Source organism: Protopterus annectens, chromosome 12.part0 (assembly GCF_019279795.1).
Source record: "Protopterus annectens isolate FY-2018-M chromosome 12.part0, PAN1.0, whole genome shotgun sequence".
NCBI lineage: Eukaryota > Metazoa > Chordata > Ceratodontiformes > Protopteridae > Protopterus > Protopterus annectens.
In genome coordinates, this window is record NC_056746.1 from 395,671,229 (window position 1) to 395,689,503 (window position 18,275).

At 42.4% G+C, this 18,275-nt stretch overlaps 1 protein-coding gene across 1 annotated transcript in view; it reads right to left on the reverse strand.

Moving 5' to 3' along the window:
• AP5Z1 (adaptor related protein complex 5 subunit zeta 1) overlaps positions 1-18,275 on the reverse strand; it is a 680,304-nt gene that overhangs the window by 582,794 nt on the left and 79,235 nt on the right. Inside the window, exon 2 of the mRNA XM_044089493.1 lies at positions 975-1,112. Coding sequence (XP_043945428.1) covers positions 975-1,112 — 138 coding nt within the window. The remainder of the gene's footprint in view (positions 1-974; positions 1,113-18,275) is intronic.

Genomic DNA, 18,275 nt, shown 5'->3' on the forward strand with positions numbered 1-18,275 from the left:
CATAGTAGACAGGTACAGTACATACATTGTACATTATTCAGTGTTTGTGAGTAAGAGTGAAAACTATTATCAAGTACTCTAGGTTTAGTATGTGTACCTTATCTGCTTTCTCTAGCCTGGGGAGAAGTCATGGCACTGCTTGTTTAAAAAAAAAAACAATTAAAATCGGTCCCTAATTTTGGGCCTTCACCCCCCCATTCTGTCAGGCTTTGTCCAAATTATTTGTACTAAGAGGTTGAGAGGTATGGTTGCATGTAACAAATTTGAATAGGATTAAAAATTAGAATATCTAGTAGGTAATCACTGAGATAAAAGATATTCACATCAAGACATGCTTTGTAAGCAAAATGTACTTTTATAGTCTACATCTATTGTTGGTTGTCAGCATCCCTTATTTTTGAATGAGCCAATCAAACTGCGAGGATCACAGAGTAAAAAAAAATTCACTGCTGACTTGTGACTACAGACAGATTTAATTATAACCAAATGCAAATTAATACAGAAATGCATCCTACCAAAAACTGATTACTTAAATAAGGCACTTTGTTTTTTCCTTCAACTTTTACAAGCTTGTTAACATTTTCTTCCATAAAAATGGGGGTGGGTTTGGCATAATGTGTTTTTTCCTTCAACTTTTACAAGCTTGTTAACATTTTCTTCCATAAAAATGGGGGTGGGTTTGGCATAATGTGTTTTTTCCTTCAACTTTTACAAGCTTGTTAACATTTTCTTCTATAAAAATGGGGGTGGGTTTGGCATAATGGTTAGGGTCTTCACCTCACAGACAAAAAATATGGAGTTCAAGCCTGGCGTTGGATTACTGGCCAAGTTTAAAATGGCCCTTCAGGGCAGTTAGCCTAGTATTCATCCATGAGCCAATGAACATTGCAATAAACAAACACTAATAATACCACACACTAACAAAGTATCAGCATAGATACGTAAGCAAGTTTTCAAATGAAATTTCAGCTTACTTTCGGCTGTACTTTGTAACAGCAATAATAAGATAAAGTTTTTGTAGTGAATCAAGGGTCTCAGTTCCATAATCCTGGTTGTTGAGAAGATTGGAAATCTGGGCGCAAAACTTCAGGAGTTCTTCATCTTGGATTTTCCTGTCAGAAGATATGAAACAGAACTTAACTATCAACAACATAAATCTGAAGTAAAACCAATTTCATCAATCTTAAAACATGCCAGTTCTACTGTTTTCTTAGATCAAGCCCCCCACCCCACCCCCACACACACACACACACACACACCTTTAAGACAAGCCTGGCTCACTCCCAATTACACCATTTATCAATCCAAAAGGACTGAACCCTATATTCTTATTAATTTTGCTGCACAGAAAAAAATACTGCAGATAAAGACCAATTGGCTCAAACGGCTCACCTAATCTGCACATTATATCACAAAGTGAATAAGATACATTTCCTTCACAACAAAAAAGAAGTTATGTACTCCCCATAATGTTCCATGTTTGTAGTCCATCTCGTCCTTCATTCTTACATATGGGTTCAGAGCAGATCCTCAGCTCTGACTTGGCCTATTAAAAAGCTCAAAGTCTCTTAGTTGGCTCGTGGCTAGAAAGGTATCCTATAGTGCATTAGAACAATCCCCAGATCTTGTTTGCTGATAAACTATAGAAAGACAGTAAAAGAAGTTATGTCTTACCATAACATTCCATCTGTATTGTTGATCTTCGTCCAGTCATTACGCATGGGTATTGGTTCCGACCTCGGAACAGAGCCGGCCATTTTCCAGGCTCGTGTCAGCTTCAAAGTCTCCAGCTAAACTCTTACCCATAATCCCCCTTTCCCTGTTACCTCAGACTGAGTTTGCAAGTCAAAAGAAGGTAGAGGCTACCTCTGGTCAAATAACCTAAGAGAACCAGATGGTGAGATCCACTAGAAGCCACAGGAGGGGGAAGGAGGGAGGGTCGTAATGACTGAACGAGGATCAACAATACAGATGGAACATTATGGTAAGACATAACTTCTTTATCTGATATTGTTAATCCTCTTTCATTTCTTACACATGGGACAGAGTCCCCAGCTACCTCTATTCCTGGGAGACTCTCATGGAAGGACATTCCTGAGCACCATAGAACCAAAAGATGCTCTTCCCCTGGAGGCCAAATTCAATTTGTAATGATTGATGAAGGTATGAGGCGTAGCCCAAGTTGCAGCTGCACAGATGTCATGTAAAGAAGCTCTGGCATGGAAGGCAGCTGAAGTTGCCACTGACCTTGTTGAATGAGCTTTCATGGTAGTAGGCAACTAGATATTACGTTGTGTATAAATGAAGGTCCCACAGTCCTTCAACCATCTAGCTAATGTGAACTTAGCAACAGCAGATCCTAATATAGGTCCAGAAAAGGCCAAAAATAACTGGTCAGATTTACGAAAGGACCTAGTCCTGTTTAAGTAAAAACTGATTTGCCTGTGGATATCTAGGGTATGTAGGCAATACTCTCCTCTGTTTGAATGATTGGGAAAGAAAACTGGCAATTCAATGGTTTGATTAATGGACATTTCTGAGATCACTTTAGGCAGAAAAGATGGATTAGTTCTTAGAGACACTCTATCTCTATGAAAAATCAAGTAAGGACTCTTGATATATAGAACTTGAAGCTCAGAAATACGTCTGGCAGAAGTAATGGCGACCAAAAACAAGGTTTTCCATGACAAATACTTGACGTCGCAAGAAGAGGCAGGTGCTAAAGGTGGCATTGTCAGAGCTTGTAGAACTAATGATAAATCCCATGGTTGAATAGGTTCTCTAAAAGTTGGCTTCAGATGATTCACACCTTTTATGAAGGTCTTGCACAACTTGTGGGACATAAGAGAGGAATCTTGTACACCCTCATGAAAATTAGAAATTGCAGCCAAATGAACTCTAATGCTAGAGGCCAACAGACCCAATTGAAAGAGGTCGGCCAGATAGTCTAGTATTAATCGACACTGGTGCTGAGAAGGGATCTACTTGTTTATCTTTCAGCCAACAGGCAAATCGTTTCCACTTGCTCAGATAAGTAATTTTAGTGGAAGACTTATGAGATGCAATGAGAATATCACATACTTGTAAAGAAAGATCATTCTGCCTGGCAATCAAAGGAATTGGAGTAGCCAAGCCATGAGCTTCAGGCTGTTCAAGATGGGATGAATCAGGTTCTGTGGATGAGAGGTCAACTCGGGGGTTGGATGCAGAATCCATGGTCGATCTAGTAGGTGAGACCAAAGGAAGGGGAACCAAATCTGTTGAGGCCAATATGGTGCTATGTGGATCACCTTGCTCTTCAACCGATGGGCTTTCTTCAGAAACTGGGGAAAGGGTGGAAATGCATAAAGAAGACCCGAGGGCCAATCGTGGACTAGAGCATCCCTGGGTGACTGTGCCGGAGGGGGAATCAGGGCGAAGTAGTTGCTGCATTTGGTCAGAGATGCAAAGAGGTCGCAGCAAGGACGGCCCTAGCAGTGGAAGATCTCTGCCACTATCAAGGGATTCAGGGACCACTCGTGAGGTTGAAGAATGCACCTGCTGAGTCTGTCTGCTATCACGTTGGAACTCCCGGGAATGTACATTGCTAGAAGAAAACAGTTGGTAGCCATCGCCCATTGCCATATTCTCACGGCCTCTCGACAAAGGGGGGAAGATTTGGTTCCACCTTGCTTGTTGATGTACCAGACCACCGCCATGTTGTCTGATTGAATGGCAATTGTCCCAGATGGCAGCAGGAGATGGAATGCTTGCAACGCCAGAAGCACCGTCCTCAGCTCTAGAACGTTTCCATGCAGATGGGCCTCCAGTTTGGACCAAGTACCTTGGACTGTCTGTCCCTGACATAGCCCCCCCACCCCATCAGGGAGGCATCCATGGTCACTGTGGCCTTGGGTTGCTGGGGGGGGGGGGAAGGGGCGAGACCATTGTGACAGGTTGTGGTCATCCACCAATTTGAATACAGTTTGCACCTGTGGGTTACTCGAATCATGGTTGAAAGAGGATGCTGAAAAGGATACCATTGGGTAAGTAGTATCCATTGTAGAAGCCTCATGTGAAACCTGGCCAGGGGAACAATGGTGATGGAGGTTGCCATGGAACCCAACAGCTGTAGAACAGAGTGAGCTGTGGATTTTTCCCTTGAAAAGATTGGAATCAGTTGTTGCTTTATCCTTAGAATTCTGTGATCTGAAATAGCAGCTCTGCAGTTTTTTTTGTGTCCAAGATAACCCCTATGAATTCTGTTGACTGAGATGGGGTGAAATTGGATTTTTGCCAGTTTATGGTTATGCCTAGACTTTCAGCAGCAAGGAGAGAGTATGCCAGGGCTTTTTCCAGTAGATGTCTGGTGGGGGCGGAAATGAGCCAGTCGTCTAGGTATGGAAACACCTGGAATCCTTGAAGTCGCAAGTGAGCTGTGACAACTGCCATGCACTTTGCGAACACTCTGGGGGCTGTAGAGAGTCCAAAGGACAGTACTCTGAACTGGTAGTGACTGGTTCCTGCATGGAAGCGCAGAAATCTTCTTGATGGCTTGTCCACTTTTATGTGGTAGTACGCATCTTGAAGATCTATTGAGCACATCCAATTGTCTTTTTCCAAAAGGTGAGGATAGACTGTATTGTGACCATCCAAAATTTTTGTACTCTCACAAACTTGTTCAATACACTGAGATCCAAAATTGGTCTCCAGTCCCCGGTTTTCTTTGGCACCAAAAACAGTCTAGAGTAGAATCCGGATCCTATCTGGTCTGGAGGGACTATTTGGATGACTCTCTTTCTTAGCAGCTTTTTCATCTCTAGAACTGCTTCTTCCCTTTGACTGGGTGGAACGTCGGGAAGTTTTTTTGAAGGGGCAGGGCAAAGATCGAAGGGGATATAATAACCTCTGGTTATAATCCTTTGTACCCAAGAATCTGTGATGATGGCTAGCCAGGCAGAAGGGTAACAAGGAGAAACATCCTCCAACCACCTCCAGAGGAAAGGAGTTGGGCTGCTCTTCAGGAGCGCTGGTAGGATTGACCAGGGAAAGAATCCCTGGAACCCTGGTTACACGGACCCCCTCTGCCCCGAAAGGAGCATCTTCCCTGTGAGTTTCCCCCTCTGCCTCTAGGGAAGAACTCGGTCTGTGTCACAGAAAGGACCCTGAGATTTCTTGAACCATATCTTCCCGCTGTTTTGGGAGAAAGCACGTTGAGGGGAAGAATAATGGACACCTACGGCAGAAAGGGTCTTACCATCCTGTTCACATCTGGCCAGTGTGCTTTTAACTTTGGGCCCAAACAACGATGAGGCCTCAATGGGAGCATTAAGAAAGGAAGCCTTATAGGGTTCCGCGATATTGCACAAGCGCATCCAGGCATGTCGTCTCAAGACCGCAGCTGAACCCGCTGCTCTAGCTGCTCCTTCTGATGCGTGAGATATCAGTCACATAGAGGAGTTAGATACTGATTCAATGGTGGCCAGCTGAGAGGCCACTTTGTCACGGATCTCATCAGACACGGCACCAGGCAAGGTTTCAGACAGCTCATAAATCAGATCCCTTTGAAGCCTGGTAAAGTGTGCCATATAAGTCAGGGACCTGATAGTAAAGGTCGCCGACGCAAAGGTGCACTTCCCTATCCTGTCCAGGGCCTGGGACTTTTTGTTAGGTGGATGGACAGTCTGGCTTTCTTCTTCTACCAGATCCTTTTTTGTTGCGGCCACCACCATCAAAGCATCCACAGAAAGACCTTTAGACCAATGGGGATCCGAAGCAGGAAGGGACAAAATCTTATCTGGCCTCTGGGGAATAGCTTCGACGGTATCAGGAGCCTTCCAAGCATGCTGCACGATGAGCTGGACAAGTTCATCGGCAGGTGGAGTAAACCAGGAGGTAGGGGGCTGGGCGTGAAAGGCCTGCAGGAACACAGATTCCTCAGAAGTCAGATTAGAGGACTGCCAGTCACCTCTCTGTTTCAGGATTTCGAGGATATCACCAAAGGATACCTCAGAGGGTGACCAGAGGGATCCACCCCCCTCATCGAAATCTGTCTCTTCAGTAAGGGACTCCTCTGTGGAGTCCATGCGCTACCTCTTACACAAACTTTTCCGGTGGACCTCCTCAGCGGGAGAAACTGGAGAAGACAGCAGAAAAGGGGATTCCTGTGGGAATATGTCCTGAGGCCCTTGCACCCGGTGTCCACTAGGTGCGACTTGTGAAACCAGTGTACCAGAGGAGGGCGGAGGTATAGACAGTCCAGTATCACCAGCAGCAACAAAAGCTTTCTCCATCAGTTGGAAGGCTGGGCCACCTGAAGAGGAGTGCATATCTAGGACAGGGGTCACCCCTCCCCTAAGTGGCTCAGCCTGCCGACCTAGTATGGCTGTGGAACAGCAAACTATGAGTGTCACAACTGACATCCTGGGTCATAGCAAAACTTTCCTGCCACGAAGGCAACTGCAGTTCCTTAGTGAGATCCATAAAGGGAACCGCAGAAGGGGAAGACTGTGCTATATCCATGGACTTCAAAGGCAATGAAGGAGGAGAATAAGAAGGGGTCTTTGGAGAGGAGTGATCACCTCCCAAAGAAGGATAGTTCCTGAGGGGTGGGATACCTCTGGCCAAGAGCACCTGATCCACAAGACGCAACACATCATGTTCGGAAAGGCCTCTATTGGACCTCATGGAGACTGAAGGAGAAACAAGCCTATCCACAGAAGAGGCAAACTCAGTGCCCATCTCACCGGTCTGCACCGAGGACAATGGTGCCGAGGGAGACTGTACTACAGGTGTCTGCACCGAAGAAGTCATCGGTGTGGAGGTCATGGTCTGCACCGACACGGGGATCGGTGCCGAAGTGGTCGTCAGTACCGAAGCTGGATCCGACAAAACTGGAGTCAACAATAAAGGCGTCGGTTCTGAGGAAGATCTCGGAGCCGACGAGGTCAAGGTCTGCGCCAACTGAACAGTCGGTGCCAATACAGTGGTAATAGTCTGAACCGAGGAGGCCCTCGGTGCCGATATAGTAAAGGCTGCAGGAGAAGAGGGAGCCGAGATCACTAATGGAGCCGAAGGCCTCGGTGCCGAAGGTCTAGGCACTGAAAGCACTGGGGCTGACTGAGTGAGCTCCAGAGCCAAAACTTTAGCCTTTTTGGGTTTTGGTTGGTGGGAGTCCCCAGTCGGAGACAAAGGCAAAGATTTAGCCGTAGTAGGAACATCCAAGATTTTCTTATGGGCTCTAGGAGGGTTTGAGGCCTCTGACCCAGAAATAGCCTCTGAAAAGGGAGATTTAAGAAGTCCCTTCAGTAACAGCTTGTTATTCCTTTCCTACAAGGTTCTATTTGAAAAGTTCTCACAAATAATTCAGGGTGGGTCAACAGACAAATGGAACGCCCCCAAACAATAAAACACACAAAGAGTGTGTATCAGAAGTAGGTAGCTTGTGTCCACAATCAGAACACCGCTTAAACCCCAGACTACCTTTCTTATCTGCCATGACAGCAAATTAATTAATAGCAAAGGTACCAGCAATGGTACAAGAGAATACCCGAAGGTATGAGAAAAAGGGGAAGGATTATCAACAATGGTAGAGAGAGAATACCTCGTGGTAAAAGTGGTAAAGAAAAGAGCAGAAAAACCTGAAGAAATTATGTACGCTAGATGCAATAGGGTAAGAGACAATGAAATATAAACTTTTCTGACAGAAAAGTAATCTGAAAGACTATTAAACAACAAATAACTGTACTTAGCTCAAGAGAAGTAGCTTGACACGACCAAATGGCAACACGGCAAATGAAATCTGAGGTAACAGGGAGAGGGGGATTGGGGGTATGAGTTTAGCATGAGAGGTGAAGCTGGCTCAGTTCTGAGGTCGGAACTGATACCCATGTGTAAGGAATGAATGAGGATTAACAATATCAGATCTAAGGATATCCAGAAAGAACAACAATAATGAAAGGCCTTCACCCCTACCAAGGTAAGACTATCCTGTCTTCAGATCCTTCCAGGATGGGGGTAGGTTGGTGGGTTCGTAAGAATGAAGGGCGAGATGGACTACAAACATGGAATGTTATGGTGAGTACATAACTTCTTTATGTTATGTAGTTCTATCTCGCCTTCATTCTTACATATGGGACAGTGTCCCTAGCACCTTATTCTTGGGTGGCTCACGGGAAAATACTCCTGAGTACCATGGAACCAAAGGAGGCTCTACCCCTTGAGGTCAGGTCCAATTTGTAATGAGCAATAAAGGTATGAGGGGTAGCCCAAGTTGCTGCTGCACAAAAACTGTCAACTGGAACTCTGGCTTGGAAGGCAGCAGATATAGACTGGGATCGTGTAGAATGAGCCTAAATCTTGAATGGTAGAGTTTTTCCATTGAAGGAGTAAATGAAGGAAATACAGCTCAAAATCCAATTTGATGGGGTCACTTTAGAGACTGGCAGACCTATTCTAGATTCAGAAAAGGAAACGAACAATTGGTCTGACTTTCTGAGTTCCTTAGTCCTGTGAAGGTAGAACCATAACTGCCTGTGAGCATCCAGTTGATGAAATTTGTATCCTGCAGTGTTAGAATGATTAGGGAAAAACTCTGGTAAGTCTATGGTTTGGTTCAAATTAGTGTGAGAGCAAACTTTATGGATAAAGGGAGGATTTGTAAGAAGGCAAACAGTCTTTGTGGAAAATCAAATAAGGAGGATTAATAGACAGTGCTTGTAACTCTGATACTGATGTGATGGCTACTAGAAACAAGGTCTTCCAAGACAGAAACTACAATAGGCATGAATGTGCGGGTTCAAAGGGTGGTGTTCAAAGGGTGGTGAAGTTAGTTTGGACAAAACAAAGTTCAGATCCCAGGAGGACACCGGCTCCTGAAAGTGAGGTCTCAGCAAAGTAGCTCCTTTAAGGAAGGTTTCACACAATCTGTGGGACATCAGGTTAGATTCATGTTGTCCCGAATGAAAATTAGATATTGCTGCCAATTGGAGCCTAATTGTGGTAGCGGCAGATCCCTGATGGAAAAGTTCAGACAAAAATTCTAAAACCACAGGGATGGATGCAGCGTTAGGATCTACATTCCTTTAGCCCAGATAGAAAACCTTCTCCATTTTGCTAGTGTAGAACTTCCTAGTAGAAGGTTTATGTGAAGACATAAGGATGTGGGTCACAGCAGGTGAAAAATCATAAAGCCTGACTATGGATAGAATTGAAGCAGCCACGCTGTCAAATTGAGGGTGTGGAGGCAGGGGTGAAGGCAGCCTGAAATGTGTGTCAAGAGGTCTAGCACTGGGTCCAGAGTCCATGGATCGTCTAGTAGATGAGGCCTGAGAAAGGGGAACCAAATCTGACGAGGCCAGTAAGGAGTGATAAGAATCATTATGCTTCTCAATAACTTTGCTTTATGAATCACTTTGTATACGAGAGGAACGAGAGGGAAAGCACAAAGGAGTTCCAAGGGCCAATTGTGAACAAGTGCATCTCTCGGTGACTCCCCTGGAGGGGGGATAAGGGAGAAGAAGCTGCTGTATTTGCAGTTGATCAGACTGGTGAAGAGATTACAGCAAGGCTATCCCCATTTGCGGAAGATCTGTTCTGCTATTTCCTGATTCAAAGACCATTCATGAGGCATCAAGATTGCCCTGCTGAGTTTGTCGACTATCACATTGGTTGTCCCCGGGATATGCGTTGCCACTAGAAAGCGTTCGGAAGAAATTGCCCACTTCCATACACGAAGGGCCTCCCGACAAAGGGGGTAAGATCTGGTTCCTCCTTGCTTGTTCAGATACCATACCATACCATTGACATGTTGTCTGATTGGATAGCTATCGTCCCTAGAGGAAGAAAGTTGTGAAGTGCTTGAAAAGCTAGAAGCACTGCTCTCATCTCTAGGACACTGATATGCAGGTGAGCCTCGTGATCTTGCCATGTGCTTTGGACAGTCCTGCCTAAATAATGCCCCCCCCACCCACCCTATCTGTGAGGCATCCATGGTCACAGTAGCAACGAGTTGGCGAGGAAGGAATTGAGTGCCTGTTGTCAGCTGGTCGGGTTGAATCCACCAATGAAGGTCCTTTTTGCAAGACTCTGTTATGATGATATGGTGAGATAGAGGCAGTTGCTGAAAAGACCACTGGGAAGATAAAAGCCAGTGAAGAATTTGCATATGTAATCTGGCTAGAGGGACTAATGTTATGGTGGAGGCCATGGTCCCCAAGAGTTTCAGCACTGTCTTTGCCTTGACTTTCTGTAGAGGAAGTAAAGTGAGAATTTGTTGTCTGAGGTTTTGAATTCGTTCTGCAGGTAGATGAGCTAACATGGCGACTGTGTCTATTTCTGCACCTATAAAAAATCACAAACTGAGAGGACGATAAGGCAGACTTTTTCCCAATTTATTGTAATCCCCAGCTGGGAACAAAGCTGGATGATGGAATCTCTGATTTGTAGGAGTAGATGCCTGGTGGTGGCAGTCAGGAGCCAGTCATCCAGGTACGGAAACACTTGGAATCCTAGACATCTCAAGTGAGCTGTCAATACTGCCTTGCATTTAGTGAACACCCTGGGGGCTGTGGTGAGACCAAAGGGCAGAGCATGAAACTGGCAGTGACTGGCTCCCAGCCGGAAGCGTAAGTGACTCCTCAATGCTCTGTCCATTTTTGTATGGTAGTATGCATTTTGGAGGTCTTTTTTTCAATTTCAATTCCAATTGTCTTTCCCTAACAGAGGGAGTATAGACTGCAGTGTCACCATGCGGAACTTGGCCTTCTTTACAGATTTATTTAGTTTGCTGAGATCCAAGATGGGCCTCCACTCTCCTGTACATTTTGCCACTAAAAAGAATCTGGAGTAAGTTCCAAATCCTATCTGGTCAGGGATGGTTTGGATGACTCTCTTTGCTAGCAACTTTTGCACTTCTACAGTTGCTTGATCCCTGTAATTGGGTGGAACATCTGGGATCTTAGCTCCTCCTCCTCTGCCTCTGAAGGAGGAGTTACCCTGTGCATCTGGGAAAAAATCTCTGAAACTTCTTGAACTACATCCTTCCACCTCTCTGACCCTTGGGATATGGTCTAGAGGGGATGGTACAACATAATCCCATGGCAGAGAGAGTTTTCCCTTCTTGTTTGCACCTGGTGAGTGTATCTTTTACCTTAGGTCCAAACAATGAAGAACTGTCAAAGGGGACATTGGTAAAGGGAGACTTGAAAGGCTCTGCAAAATTACATAAGCGCATCTAGGAGTGTCTTCTAAAGGAAACTCCTGAACCCGCTGCCCTGCTCGCTCCATCAGCTGCATAGGAGATCATCCTCATGAAGGAGTTCATGATGGAATTTAAGGTGGACAACTGAGCTGACACCTTCTCAGGGACTCCTTCAGTAGATGTACCTTGAAGAAGAGCATCTCCTAACTCCTTGAGGAGATCTCTTTGATACCTAGTAAAATGTGTGAGACAGTTCAGTGATCTGAGAGTAAAAGCTGACAAAAGGATACGCTTCCCGTATCTATCCATCATTCGAGACTCCTTATCCGGCAGATGGACAGATGAAGAAGTCTCTGCTAGCTCCTTCTTAGTGGCCACTGCCACCACCATGGCATCTACAGGCACGGCCTTGGGCAAAAAAAAATTCTCTTTTGGGGCAGACAGGAATTTATTGGGTCTTCTGGGAACTGACTCCATGGCATCAGGAGTCTCCCACACCTTCCAACTAACCAGGTCTAAGAGTTCATCAAAAGGTGGAGACACCCAAGACGCTGAAGGTTGAGACCCGAAAGCCTTCAGATACACTGACTCCTCATCAGAAGGGGTGACAGTGGGCCAGCCACCTCTCTGCTTAAGGATCTCCAAGATGTCTACAAAGGAGATATCATCAGAGGATGACTTGGGGGACCCTTCTGACTCCTCGAGGTTAGTGTCTGAAATGATGGACTCGTTCAGGGAGTCTACATGCTTCCTTTTGCATGTCCTCTTCCAAGTGGGCTCCTCAGAAGGGTACTCTGGGGAGGTCTCGGAAGACTGGGGGCCACCCAACTGGGGCTCCTGAGGCTGTGGGTCTCTGCTGTCGAGAGAGAGAGAGTAAGTGCTGAGAGAGGTCGGTATATAACCATGTATACGACATACGGAAACATCTAGAATTGAATGCATTAGCCAAACACATAAATTCTAATCCAACACATCGTTTTAAATTTAGAATATTACAAACAGTGCCCATCAGTCCCAGGATGGAAGACAACAACAACATCTTAGTCAAATTGGAGATGGAATGGACTTTTAGAGCAGGAGCACATAGAGAACCTGGGATTAACAGCTACGTCAGTGTTAAACCCTTCATAAAATAAATATTCAGGGTAATACTTCCATGTACTTATACACTAGATGACAGTCCAGTCTCCACTCAGAGAGTTTAACTTACTGATGCTTAATTGGCAAGGATGATCTTCTAATGATGCATGAATCTGATGAGGTATGTAAGCACAATGGTTGTCGTATACATGGTAGTATACAGATGGAATCAAGGACATGTTAACTGTGATAGGCCATCCACCAGTAACAGGATTACATAGGTTTGCAGTTTTAGATCCAGGTAGCACATGTACAATTTGGCACATGTAGGTTATGTATATTCCCTTGAACATCTCTCCCAGACTTTATTAGGTTATCAGTCATATTTATTACTATCTAGGTAAGGTACAACAGATATTATGGATTATGATCCAGATTTAATATATGTACAGATACTATTTTAGATACATCAATTAGAGCCACAAGGAGGGTTCCTCAGTTAATATAGTTTAGATGCTTCAGTAAGAGGCTGGTAATTTTGCCCTCTGATACTTTATACTGTGGTTATACTTTGGGTTATTCAAGAGAAGTAGACAGATTTGTTTTTAGTAGGATTCACGGTAATCTGTATGTTACCTAATAGAAAGAAATGCAGAATGAAGAATGATTACGAGTGGTAGTATTTCCCTGAGAATCCTTTTATGAGAGTGCTTTACTATACCAAGTCAGTGAGCTTAGATTTCAACAGGAAACAGCCAAATAGATGTGATACACATTTAAAACATAAGAGCGATGTATACACAGAATAAGCCAAAGGATAAGTGAATTAAACAAGATGGTTTGTTCTCAATATATAGCAGAATACTCATTTAGAGTGGGGTCTTTTGAATCAATATTAGATATTGAGCACGAGTGTTTGTTCGTCTTCACTGCGCCATAGCTGTTCATGATGATAGGCTCTGAATGGCATACAGGATAAGATAGCGTTACACTTTTATCAGGTAGTGTAGACATTTATTTTAACACCAGGTGGCAGTATACATCAAATCTGTGTGAAAAAGGAAGTTCGATTTAAACAAATTAAACTACCATTATAATATAAAATAAACTAGATAAACATTATGATATATTTGGATTATTTATATAGATTTATGTTCGACTTTGAATGTGATGAACGACATTTTAGGAACGTGCTGATTAGCAGTCAATATTGTGAGTTGAGCATCTCTATATATCAACATATTTTGTAAGTCGTCCATCCATTGTTAGTGGTCTACCTGTTTGTGGTAGCTCACAGAAAAATTTTTATACGATGAAATTTTTATACGATGGGATTTACACACATTTAATACATATTTGGGTGGAATATGCATCGCACAGTGACAGGATTTAATGGTGTTTCAATAAATTGAATGTGAAGGTGATAATACTCCAAGGGTCGAATAATATATGGGCCCGTACATCTATATACAACCTTTATATAAAGACCACTGCCATACGAGGTCCACTTGTGATGATGTGTATGAATATTGATTGTGGATGTTTATACATCGTGCATGAGATGAGTTTTCAAAAGAGAATTTTTAATAAGAGCATGCAGAACGAATGAAATTGATACAGTTTCTGCCATATTTTAAGAGAATAGCCTCCAGTGAGTTTTTAATGATTTTTAATGATTTGTTTAATGATTTTTTAATGATTCGTACAGGTGTATTTTTATATCAATGCACTTTTATAAGAGAATCCATTATTATTACAATGAGCGACTGCATTTAAGTTATAGGATTCAATGTTTGAAGTTTATATAGTGCCCCAAGTCAGCCTGAAGTATTAATTGAAGTCCTTTGATAAAACAAGTGATTCATCAATTGATATTTAATTAATTATTATTGAATTTGATTACTTGATTACTTAACAAGGCATTAAGGTGTTTAACATTGATGGAAGTATATAATGGTTAGGTTTGGATAGTGTAACTTATATCTGAAGAAGCGTGCAAGAAGCACGCGAAAGCGCTCATTTCTGTTATCGTTTTGAATAAAGGATACTTTGGAAATACTTCTTGTTCTCGTGGTGTGTCCTGTTTGGTTGGTTTCTGAGATTTTGTTCCTGTTATTTGCCACAGGACACTTTGGGAGTTAAGAGGCAATTTTGTTTTATTTTTTGTGCTTTTTTGGATTTGTTGCCGCTCACTCCACGCTATGGAGAACACAACCATAGAACTGGATTATAACCCCACCAACCGGGTGGGCTCCCTTGGACTAGAAGCGTTTTTACCCAGTAGAGGTAACCCTTTACTGACACTTGATTTTTCTGATACTGTTGAAAATACTCACAGAAGAAGTGAGATCGATAATAACATGAATGAATTTTATATATTGCTGAGAAACTTAGAGAATAATCTGTACAAGATACAAAGACTGTCCTGGCAGCGTAAGCACCTCCAAGCATGTCTCAACTTCAAAGTCATCCCGAGGGGGATGCGCGTGCTATGCATGCCGACCTACGGACAACAATACCCAGACCTCTTGAAAAAGTGGCAAGATTTGAATTTAGAGCTTAGTAATAAATACATCCACTTGCTACTTGAGTACTTTGAACCCATAGAGACAGTGCTTCAAGAAGAGATTGATGCCGCTTACCGAGTGATAACGGAGAGGTTTCACTCTGATGTATTTCACAGGAAGCTCCAAGATGTATCTGTACAGATTAACTCATTTGGTGAGAAATTGAGAGGTATAAAACAGAAGAAGTTAACTAGAGATGTACATGACTTCAGAAATGCGAACATCTTTGTTTGGCCGAAAACTACTGAAAATCACATGACATCTACACAACGTCACTACCGCACGAACCAGAGGCGACCGGAAAACAGTGAAGCGAGTACATCAGGTCGAGGGTCGATGGCCACAGATACCAACGACACAAATGAGGCTCTGAGCTACAGGGTGGTGGGATTAAACACGAATGCAGACGAATCCACACCGCCTCCCAACCAACTAGCATTGCAACAACCTGATGATTCTAGAAGAACAGGAACTATCAGAAAACTTGTACCCACACATACCAATGATTTGAATGCCCCTTCTCCGATAAGAACAAACACACATTCCAGAGGAAGGTCAACGAGTCGAGGTCCCAGAAAACGAAAATTCTCGACAGACAGGCAAGAGAGACAACAGAAGAAGCAATGGAACTGACTTCATTGGTATTTAACTTTTCTGGGTATGCTTTGTCTTTATCTGACATTTCGCTTTTGAACAGAGGGTTGAACTTTGTACCATCCCAAAGCAGTAAATTAGCTGAAACGTTAATTGATATAAGGTTATTTGCTAGAAAAGTAGCCTTAAAATTGTTTTTTAAAAATCAGGTACAGCATACACAAACCACCAGTATGTTTAAACAGAAGAGCAGCTTTTCCCCGGTTCTACCTTCAAACGTAGAATGTTTTGTGAAAAGTTGTGAGAGAGACTTATATAGTCTCCACACTACTAGACGAATTAGAAATAGATATTTCAACTTAGAGAAGGTCGAATATAAGTCTCTAATGGATTTGAGACACAATGAAGACTTAGTGATTACCAACGCTGATAAAGGGGGTGGAGTAGTCGTTTTAGATAGAACAGAATATATCAGCACAATAGAAGCCTCTCTAATTCGTAATGACACTTATAAAGAATTAAAAATTGATGATGTGAAGAAAATAATTAACACTGTAAGAGATGAGTTATATGACAACTTGATGTGTAGGCAAATTAGTAAAGAAATGTTTGATTTCCTTCTGATAGAGGAACCACTCATACCGACACTGAAAGGGTTGCCAAAAATACATAAGCAGGCAGAACCTATACCTATGCGTCCCATAGTTTCGGGGAGACAGTGGGTGACGTATAATATATCAATATTTTTGGAAAAAATGTTGAGGCCAATCGTGAATGAGTTTACCACCATTCTCAGAGATACACAGCATTTATTAACAGATTTAGAGCATTTTGATCAGCTAGAGAAAACTAATGGGAAATTACTATTGGTTACATTGGATGTTCGTGACTTGTTCACCTGCATCCCCAATGAATATGGTATTCAATCCATAAGAGAAGTAATGGTCACACTGAGTGGCTTCTCTAGAGATAGACAAATCCTTATAGGGCAGTTATTAGAACTGTTATTAACCTGCAATGTATTTATGTTCCATGAAAAATACTACTTGCAAACATGGGGTGTCGCCATGGGCACCCCATGTGCGAACTCTTTTGCTAATTTAGTTATGTACAACTGGGAACAGAAATACATCTTTGAGAGTCCTTGGAAGGAGAAAATATGTATATACAGGAGATTTGTGGATGACATTCTATTGGCATGGGATGGCACTATAGAAGAACTGAAGAGCTTTACAGAATATATAGAGACCACAACTACATTCTTGAGGTTCACATATGAACATTCATATAGTGACATTAATTTTTTAGACCTAACATTATATTATGATAATGATGACAGACTGTCCTTTAAGATATTCCGGAAAACTTGTTGGAGGAACACCTTGTTAGATTATAGAAGTATGCACCCTAGATTTATGTTTCAGGGCATATTGAATGGACAGTTTTGGAGGTTAAAAAGAATATGTAAAGATCGAGCTACATTGATTACAGAAGCAGACAAGATGGAAGAGATGTTTATAGCCAGAGGCTATAACAGTCGAGTAGTACAGGCAACGAGACGTAGAATTATACCTCAAGAACAGAGAGAAGTGGAGGTACAGAATAGATATAGTGGAACTAATACTGCAGATAAGAGTTTGAAACAAAGATCAGTCTCAATATATACAAATAGCAACAATAAGGTCAATTTTGTCTTGAAATATACTAATGACATCAATGAAATTAAGAACATTTTAATAAGACACTGGAACATTTTAATCACAGCAGATGACACCAGGATGATAGTAGGTGAGAAACCTGGTTTTGTGTTCCGTACGTGTGATAATTTGAAAACCATCTTTTCAGGACAGTCACATCATATTCGGTCCAGAGGGGTGAGTAGTGTACACACCCCAGTGACTTTTCCTTGTGAACACTGCAGTATGTGCCCATACATTAATCCTATACAAGAATATCAACATCCACATGGTCACTTCGTTTTTTCTCCCAGGACACGGACTGATTGCAATACTCAGAATCTAATATACATGGCGAATTGCGATTTATGTCCAGCCTTTTATATTGGCCTCACCAAGAGGAGACTCAGAGAACGTATTTATAACCATGTATACGACATACGGAAACATCTAGAATTTAATGCATTAGCCAAACACATAAATTCTAATCCAACACATCGTTTTAAATTTAGAATATTACAAACAGTGCCCATCAGTCCCAGGATGGAAGACAACAACAACATCTTAGCCAAATTGGAGATGGAATGGATTTTTAGAGCAGGAGCATATAGAGAACCTGGGATTAACAGCTACGTCAGTGTTAAACCCTTCATAAAATAAATATTCAGGGTAATACTTCCATGTACTTATACACTAGATGACAGTCCAGTCTCCACTCAGAGAGTTATACTTACTGATGCTTAATTGGCAAGGATGATCTTCTAATGATGCATGAATCTGATGAGGTATGTAAGCACAATGGTTGTCGTATACATGGTAGTATACAGATGGAATCAAGGACATGTTAACTGTGATAGGCCATCCACCAGTAACAGGATTACATAGGTTTGCAGTTTTAGATCCAGGTAGCACATGTACAATTTGGCACATGTAGGTTATATATATTCCCTTGAACATCTCTCCCAGACTTTATTAGGTTATCAGTCATATTTATTACTATCTAGGTAAGGTACAACAGATATTATGGATTATGATCCAGATTTAATATATGTACAGATACTATTTTAGATACATCAATTAGAGCCACAAGGAGGGTTCCTCAGTTAATATAGTTTAGATGCTTCAGTAAGAGGCTGGTAATTTTGCCCTCTGATACTTTATACTGTGGTTATACTTTGG